General features: G+C 41.3%; 1 protein-coding gene across 1 annotated transcript; it reads right to left on the bottom strand.

Annotated features, from left to right (window-relative positions):
* Window positions 1-449: 449 nt before the first annotated feature.
* LOC120663791 (chaperone protein ClpC2, chloroplastic) lies at window positions 450-7,480 on the bottom strand. Its single transcript, XM_039942700.1, has 10 exons — window positions 7,253-7,480; window positions 6,029-6,613; window positions 4,458-4,573; window positions 4,238-4,360; window positions 3,979-4,164; window positions 3,185-3,400; window positions 2,811-3,028; window positions 2,538-2,613; window positions 2,358-2,447; window positions 450-1,808 (listed from the first exon to the last, which is right to left on the bottom strand). Exons 2-10 carry the CDS (start codon window positions 6,588-6,590, stop codon window positions 630-632), a joined length of 2,766 nt encoding a protein of 921 aa, XP_039798634.1. The 5' UTR covers window positions 6,591-6,613; window positions 7,253-7,480; the 3' UTR covers window positions 450-629.
* Window positions 7,481-9,252: the final 1,772 nt, after the last annotated feature.

Below are 9,252 nucleotides of genomic sequence, written 5' to 3'. Positions count from 1 at the left end.
AAATAGCTAGTAGATACATTTCCTTTAGCAGCAGCCTCAAGATTCAAACTTCAACTCAAAAGGATTGTCCACTACGAATCCTCTAGCAATGTAGGCAATCTATCATGTCAAAATGATCAATTCTATGGTTATATGAAAGTCATGTGGGAAATTCAAACCATTGTGCAGATGTCAGATTATTTTTTGAATATCATGGTTTTGCGTTACAACTTACAAATGACCAAATTTTACTCACTTACAAATGGTCTTGTGGGAAATTTTACTCAGTCAACGGTATACGCCAGCACTAATATTCAGTTTTACCATCAGTTCCCTTGTGAATCAACGATGTCATAATGTTTATTTGGTATTTTCTCGTGCATCAGATGGTAACTTTAGTTTAATTCAATATCATTCCAGACCTCATCACTTAAAATCAAGCGTAACTAGCTAGTTTCTACACGTTATCATTCCAGGTGAGATTGATTTCACAGAGACAAAAATACTTGAATTCGAAAAGGAAACTCAAAGGCAGCATTGATTTTTTCTTCGACTATACCACTACATATACACAGTTATCCGCTAGCTATATGATAATGTGTTTGAAACGAAAACTCAACTATTTTGTCATCTGTTATGTTACGTACGATCTAAACGGTGACCGCAGGAGTTGAGAGCTCCGGAATGCCGCCCTGGCCATTGAGCACGACGACCTTCCCCTCTGAGTCAACGTCCACAATGGCAGAGTCACCCTCCTTGACCTCCCCAGCAAGCATCTTCTCCGCAAGGCTGTCCTCCAACAGCCTCATGATAGCCCGCCTCAACGGCCGTGCACCGTAGCTGGGGTTGTAGCCTTCATCCACCACCCGCTCCTTGAACTTCTCAGTGACCTGCAGGTTGATGTCCTTGGCCTTGAGTCGGTCGAAGACCTCCTGGAGCATGATGTCCGCAATCTCCTTGACCTCGAGCTTGGTGAGCTGCCTGAAGACGATCATCTCATCAAGACGGTTGAGGAACTCAGGGCGGAAGTACTGCTTCATCTCCTCGATGACGAGGCTCTTGATCCTGCCGTAACTGCTGTCCTTCTCATCAGAGTCGAGGTCAAAACCAATCTTGCGCCCACCCTTCTCGATGACACTGCTCCCAACGTTTGAGGTCATGATCAGGAGGGTGTTCTTGAAGTCCACCGTCCTTCCCTTGCTGTCAGTCAACCTCCCATCTTCCAAAATCTGGAGCATCATGTTGAAGACATCAGGGTGTGCCTTCTCAATCTCATCAAAGAGCACAACTGTGTATGGCCGCCGTCGAACTGCCTCTGTCAGTTGGCCACCCTCAGTGTATCCAACATATCCTGGAGGCGAACCGATCAGCTTGGACACTGTGTGCCTCTCCATAAATTCACTCATATCCAGCCGGATCATAGCCTCCTCAGAGCCAAAGTAATAGGCAGCAAGGGCCTTTGCGAGCTCTGACTTCCCAACACCAGTGGGACCTGCGAAAATAAAGCTTGCAATTGGCCTGTTGGGGTTCTTGAGGCCCACACGAGCACGGCGGATGGAGCGACTAATTGCTACAACAGCCTCATCTTGGCCAATGACACGTCTGTGCAAAGTCTCTTCCATTTTAAGAAGCTTATCAGATTCATCGCTAGAAACCTTCTCCACTGGAATGCCAGTCCATGACGATACAATGTGCTGGATATCTGCTTCATTAACCATAGGTCCTGTCTCTCCAGATTCCTCCTCTGCTTTGCTCATCTCCTTGCTCTTGTCAATGAGGGCTGTTATCTGCGCCTTCAATTCCATTTCACGGTCTCGCAGCTCTCCAGCCTAATGGCAAGACATAAAAAAAGGAAATTAGCTATAAGCGTCAGGAAAAAAAAGGTGCATGCAATTAAGTAAACAAAAGTATAGGCATGAAAGGCAGAGCATAGGCGTCAACGCATGTGATGAAAGCAGGAAAAGTAATTAAAAGAACAGGCAGAGGGAAAGACAAGTGAAATGCAGATTAAGGAATATTTTACTGTCACTGGTAATTATTTCCAAAAATACAGAACAATTTGTTTTTTAACTTGTTGTTCTAGTACATTTTAAAACATAAATGGAGAACTTCACTCAAATAAGATAAGCAATGAACAGAACAAGAATTGCTGCATCATCCTAAAGTATTTGCCATCTGCCAACTACATAGGTAAATAACTGTACAAAAAAACTATATAGGTAAATATTTTGTATATACTAGTGAGCATTGTCAATAGAAAAGTTATGGTGGATGGAAATTATGAAGTACTATGATCTACCAGGAGGCCTAGTACAACATTTAAGTTGCAACACAAATCTGAAAGTGATGTCAAATTTAGTAAATCTTATGCCACTTACCTTTTCAAAATCCTGGCTCCGAACAGCATCATTCTTCTGTTTTGTGATTTGTTTGAGCTCCTTATCAAGTTCTCTTGCTTCCTCAGGAACCTGAACCGGAAGTTCCATTTAGAATTGTTTAGGGCATGCAAAAATTAAGCATCAAAATAAATGACAGTAGATGACTTGGGATACTTGTACCTGTGCATGCTGTAGCCTAACACGGGAACCTGCTTCATCAATCAAGTCTATTGCCTTGTCCGGGAGAAAACGGTCACTGCAAACAAAATGTGCTGTCAGGTGATGATAAGGATGCAACATAGAGCAAAGGTAAATCATCTGTGAACATGGTCAGACATGAAGTGCACATTTTTCTGAAATGTGATATAAGGTTGCAGAGTACTTTTCTAGTACTTTTGTTACATGATCAGCTGACGTGAGTATGCGACATTTCCTTATTCACAGTTCACAAACCTGATGTATTGATATGAAAGCTTTGCAGCTGCGATCAGTGCTTCATCGGTGTAACGAAGTTTATGATGGATCTCATATCGTTCCCTAAGTCCTCTGAGAATTTCTATGGTTTCATCTACTGTTGGCTCTGGCACTTTCACTGGTTGGAAACGCCTTTCCAGGGCTGGGTCTTTCTCAATGTGCTTCCTATATTCATCAAGTGTAGTCGCTCCAATGCACTGAAATTTACCATAACAAGTTAGTTGTAACAACCTCAAAACAAGCAAGAGTGCTGAAAATCACAGTTGAAGGGGCAAAAGAAAAATGATACCGGACAAACCCAAAAGAAAAGAAAACAGATAACAACATAGGATAATGTAATATTATCTACACACCTGTAATTCACCTCTTGCTAATGCTGGCTTCAAAATATTAGCAGCATCGATAGCACCTTCAGCTGCTCCTGCTCCTATCAGAGTGTGAACTTCATCAATAAAGAGTATTATCTCGTCACTTTGCTTGATTTCTTCCATCAGCTTCTTTAATCTCTCTTCGAATTCTCCACGGTATTTTGTGCCAGCAACCAGAAGTCCCATGTCAAGAGTAATGACCTGTGGTAAATTTGTTGTCCATCATTTCTTCACAATCTCATCAAAAGATTGCAGAAACATCGCAGAAAAAAATTTGAAAAGTATGGTATGATAATGTCCCCCATATACTCTGAAACTACTACTAATCTACATCTACCAGTGAGCTGAGATTAATTCACTTGCAATTCTGTATAACAAATAAGTATAAATATTTAATGCATACTTTGCTCGTTCATTTGCTCAATTACTGTATGCATCAGAGCAGATGATTACAAACTTCGGTAATAATTTGAATGCTTAAATATAATATTGGTGCTAGTATGACCCGAAATATCAAGCATACTCTTCAATCATTAACATTGTGCCTAACCCAATGGAAGGGACTGCACAAGTAAAATGAACAAAAAAAAGGGCAAACATGTGCATGCACCCTCATGTACAGCAGCAGAAATATACCATACACAACAAAACAGGTGTATGTAAGAAGAAAAGATTATTCCTAAGCTCATATGTTCACATTAGCTGCAGAATCAATTAAACAAAATACAATGTATAGAAACATATTGCATATTTGCTTCAAAATGATGGGAAAAGGCTACCTTTTTCCCTTCTATCGTTTCAGGCACATCGCCTGTAAAAATGCGTTGAGCAAGCCCTTCAGCAATTGCAGTCTTTCCAACACCAGGCTCTCCAATCAAGCAGGGATTGTTCTTTGTTCGTCTGCCTAAAATTTGTACCACACGCTCAATCTGTGGCTGCCTACCAACAACAGGATCTAGCTTTCCCTGCAGACATGATCAATATTACTTCTAATCCAGCACTTGTGCCTCTTATAATGTAGTAGGTCAGAAATATTACCTCTTCTGCTAATTTTGTTAAATTAGTTCCGTACTCCTCAAGCGTTGGCATCTTATTACCACTACTCCCTCCTCCAACTCCAGCACCAACAGCTTCTGTGGTCTCACCAATCATTCGGATGACCTAGAGGTCCATGACATTAAAAGCAAGCTAAATAAACAATGTTTCTTTCAAACAGACTACTTCATCCTGTTCAAAAAAGAAATCAGATATAGTTTACCTGTGTACGGATATTGCTAGGGTCAGCTCCGAGACTCTCAAGTACACGAGCTGCCACACCTTCACCCTCGCGAAGCAGTCCAAGAAGCAGGTGCTCAGATCCGATATAATTGTGTCCTGGAAATGCAAGTATTCAGTGCTCGAAAGAAATGTTCTATGTAGCTTAGTGAGAATTGGAAGATAATGATAAAATCAAGTGCTCTGTGATATGATACACAAAGGATATGAATATATGATATTCTGGTTAATATAATGCCTTGAGAGTTAACAGCACAGGAAGTCTACATATTTGCATGAGGAACAAGATAAAAGGTGTGTTAATATGGCAGTAGATCCACCATAATAGATGAGAAAGCAGGGTGTGATATTTTACATATACAAGTGGACAACGACAAAAAAATATATATATGGACACAGCAAGACAATGAAGAAAACAATGCATCTATTAGTTCAATTGCATTTTAAAACCTGAATTGTTAAAAAGGACAAAATTATTATGTATGGATGATGCAAAACAAACATGCCCTTAATGATGCAAATTTGTAAAGTTTGGAAGTATCCAGTATGATTGTATGAAGCTGATAGTGGAGACCGAAGCCACCTGTAATTGGGGCATGTTGTTATTTTCCAGCTTGCAAACTATTTGTAGTGTTACTAAGAAATTTTCTTTGATGAAGATACAAATATAGCATTAGCAACTTCCATTCGATACTTAAAGAAGTGGCACAATAGACAAATGGAAGATCAACTACATATAAATATTGCAATGAACTGTCCATTATCAAATCAGGATTCCTCTCAAATCAAAAAAAAAAGATATTCATTGGATTTTAAGGGAAAGGGCATTGGTAGAAATGTCAAGACGCCATCAGGTATCTTCATATCTAAAAATCCACAAAACTCTACCACATTTTTTAGCAAAATCTTTTGTTAAAAAAAAACGCAGTCTGTGAGCTTTACCAGGACTATTAGAAAACACCTAAATCTGGAAGCAATCAGGAAAAGAAATTTCATTCTGGGAAAAAAAATGTTGGTCAACAGAGACAATCCTTCTAATATGTTTTAATTCAATATAAGTACCGAATTAAGGACTAGAACACACAAAAGGGTACCACAAGAATCTGGAAAAGCATACATTACCTAGTTGGCGATTCCTTCTAGTTTACTTTAGTTGTCATAGTTAATTAGAGAGAAAGTTTGGACATGTCCAACGAAGGACTCCTGAGGCGCCGGTGCGTAATGGGGTTATTGAGCGGGTCGATAATGTAAAGAGGGGTAGAGGTAGACCTAAACTGACGTGGGATGAGTCGGTTAAGAGAGACCTTAAGGATTGGAATATCTCTAAAGAGATAGCTTTGGATAGGAGCGCTTGGAGACTAGCTATCAATGTGCCTGAACTTTGAACTTATTTCTTTCGGGTTTCATCTCTAGCCTACCCCAACTTGCTTGGGAAAAAAGGCTATGTTGTTGTTGTTGTTGTTGTTGTTGTTGTTGTTAATTAGAGAGAAAAGGAACTGGAATTGAAATCATCACGACAAGGAGTAAGTTTCAAAGAAGCATTGATTAACCTACCTAACTGGCGAGCTTCCTCCAATGAGAGCTCCAAAACACGTTTAGCACGTGGTGTGAATGGTATTTCAACAGCAACAAAGCCGTTGCCCCGTCCAATGATCTTTTCCACTTCCACACGTGCATCCTTGAGATTTATACCCATGGACTTGAGCACCTTTGCTGCGATACCAGTGCCCTCTCCGATCAGACCCAAGAGAATCTGCTCGGTTCCAACAAAATTGTGACCCAGGCGCCTCGCTTCCTCTTGCGCAAGCATGATGACCTTAATAGCTTTCTCTGTAAACCGCTCAAACATCGCACGAGTAACAAAACGAGAACGCCTTGTCCGCCGTGACGATCTGTAAGACGCAACTGCTGACCTGGAATTGGACACTGTCGGTGTGATCGAGAAGCTATGTACTGATCTTAGGCCAACAAATGCTGACATCTTGACAGGGCGGCTAAGCGACATTGCCAACATAGAGGCAGGCCTCCTGGCGCCATGGGACCTCCATTGCTGGTTGCTTATGCGACCTGCGAATGTTGTTCCGAGGGCAACTGACTGGAGTAAAGTTCCTGCCATGGTCAGAAATACCGTCCCTTAACCTGTGCAAAGACATTAGATAGTTTAGGAATAGTTAGTACCAATCCTCAAATATCAGATGGACACGACGGATGAAATCAAAACATTCACAGCAACAGTACAAGCCAAATCTTCAACATATCGCCCTACATCAAGGTGATACCCCAAACAAATTGCAAAAGCAAACTGTGCTGAAAGTTGGAAAATAAACTACGCTACATCTTCCTAACAAATAATCCGTAACAATCTGGATGGACATGGACTGGACATCCGCAAAAGAAATAACCATTTCGATTTGGGGGCACGGAAAAAAAGAGTTTTTTTCGGGTTCAGAAAAGGATCACGTCTATGAACTGCGCCTATCGATCGAATTAAATAATGTTTCAACCTCACATTGGCATCGATTATAACTAAAGAGGCAGAGGGAGATCAGCCATGCATCTTATCCAGAACCAAAACTAAACTAAAAATCAATATTTTCCCCACAGAACAATCTCTAGATTCAGGGCCAAGAATCACAGCCAACAACCCGACAACGGGTGATTGACAATCCATCAATCGAAGAACGCGAAACCACGACGCGCGAATCGGGGGCGCAAACAAGAAATTACCCAACCCACGAACGAGGAATCCAGAGGGAGAGAAGCGATGGTGGCGCTCACCTCCGAGGAGAGAGGAGGAGGAGGGAAGGGCGGTGCCTTGGTGCTGCGTCCTCCCGTGGACCCTGGAGATAAGGGGGCGCTTGCTTGGCTTGGCCGAGTGCCCAATAAGAAAGAGAACAAGAGACCAATAAGAAAGAGAACAAGATATTGTTCTCTCCCTCCCTCCCTCTCTCCCCTCCTTTCGTCCAGGCTCCTGATTCTGCCTTTTGTCTGTTTCCTAAGTTTTCTATTTTCTGTTTCTGCATTTCTGAGGACGGGAAATTTTTGACAAGTCCGCAATTTTGTTCATGCCACGCACTGTGATAGATATTTTTTGGGGGGTAACAGATTTTTTTCCCCAGAGTGTGAGAACAGAATCAGCTCATCATCACTCATCAGCATGTGTGTGCAATGCAAATGTTGAAGGGCAAACAGTAGTTGGCAAAATTGGCTGAGGACGCCTAAGTAATATAAGCACTTTTATTTTTACCATGTTATGGATCGTAGTGGAGTCCACGTGGCATGGTTGACCATGGCAGAAATTTGGATCAAGGCTTCATATATAGGATCACGATTTCAATGTAGCTTGAAAACGATATGAATAAGCGCATGCAAGTTCACGAAGAAAACAAACATTTAAAAAAAACTAACACCAATCTTAGTATATTTGTTTGAGTACAGGTACAGCATGTAGACTCGGGCCTGTTTGGTTGAACATCGAAATGTTTTTAAAAAATGTGGGTGTGTCAGAATGTAATGTGCGTATGCCAATTTTTTTTACCAAATTTTTAGCAAGTTTAGAATGGTACTTGGTTAGTGAGCTACTTATTTTTCTTTAACTAAACGAGTGCTAAAATTTATAGACTTGCCTATATTTTGGTACAGTACATTCTTGAAGCAAACTAATCAGATCCGTAATACTAAGATATACTTTCTCTTGCCAAACTGTAAGTCTCAATCCGTTGAGGCACATAACAAATCATTACTCGTTTTTACACATTTCCCTTTCTGATCATTTACAAGCATGTGGTTGGCAGATGACATGAACACAAACACACGCTTAAAAAAACTTGAAATGGCCACTGTTGAGATGGGGTGTTCCTTCACGCAGGCGCCAGAGCCTTGTCGACCATCAGTTTTTGAACCGCCAAAGGGTTTTGTAGTGGGCACCGCTGCTTAGGGTTTTTTTTACCGACCAGTGGGATCAAACCGCCGCTCACCGGTAGCGGTAAACCGGTCTGGTTTGACCGGTTACTGGTAAAAATCGGTCAAATTCAAAATTCAAATCAAAGACATCTGTTCAACCGGTTCCTATCGGTAAGCCGACCGGTTAGACCGGTATACCGGTCCAGTTTGAGCGGTAACCGGTCGGTTTGAGTGGTAACCGGCCAAATTCAAATTTTTTTCTTTTTTGGTTTAAATTCAAATGCCCGCAAAGTATACTAAATGAATGTTTGTATAACATATTTTAGCCTAAATGAACCCTCTACTTTTACATTAATACAATGTATTTGTATACCTTTGTATGCACGTTTTTTTGTTTAATTTCACATGCCCGCAAAGTATACTAAATGAACAAATATTTGAAAAATTTTGACACCATTAGATTCGTCGCAACTTGAAGTATTTTTAGAAATTTTTTGGGAATTTTTCATTTTTTGGAATTCGAATTTGAATTTTGAATTTAGGCCACCGGCCGGAACCGGAACGGGTCCGGACCAGTTTGACCGGTTACCGGTAAAACCGGACCGGTTCCGGTCGGAATTCTTAACCCTGCCGCTGCTACGGCAGCGACAGCTTTCAAGCTTTTGTGGCCGTCTGAAACGATTGCTCTGAACCTGAACAGATTTTTGCAGGTCTGTGAACAGTTCTCCGCCTGCCAAACAATCCACCACGTCACGGGACAAGTTCTCCGAAGAACACAGATGCGACTTGTACATCTTTGCGAACTTAGACAGCCATGCTGCGAGGGCCCAAAAAACTACAGCTTGAGTTGAGATTTCATCTAGCATTGCAGAGAC

This window comes from Panicum virgatum, chromosome 3N (genome assembly GCF_016808335.1).
Source record: "Panicum virgatum strain AP13 chromosome 3N, P.virgatum_v5, whole genome shotgun sequence".
NCBI lineage: Eukaryota > Viridiplantae > Streptophyta > Magnoliopsida > Poales > Poaceae > Panicum > Panicum virgatum.
Note: the sequence above shows the minus strand (reverse complement) of the source record. Positions and strands in the feature narration are given on the sequence as shown.

Excerpts from the sequence above, each read along its gene's own strand:
- LOC120663791 (XM_039942700.1), bottom strand. The coding sequence starts at position 6,590 with ATGGCAGGAACTTTACTCCAGTCAGTTGCCCTCGGAACAACATTCGCA. Across the intron at positions 4,165-4,237 it reads TAACAAAATTAGCAGAAGAG|GGAAAGCTAGATCCTGTTGT; the intron begins GTAATATTTCTG and ends TCATGTCTGCAG. Across the intron at positions 2,448-2,537 it reads TTAGGCTACAGCATGCACAG|GTTCCTGAGGAAGCAAGAGA; the intron begins GTACAAGTATCC and ends CTTCCGGTTCAG.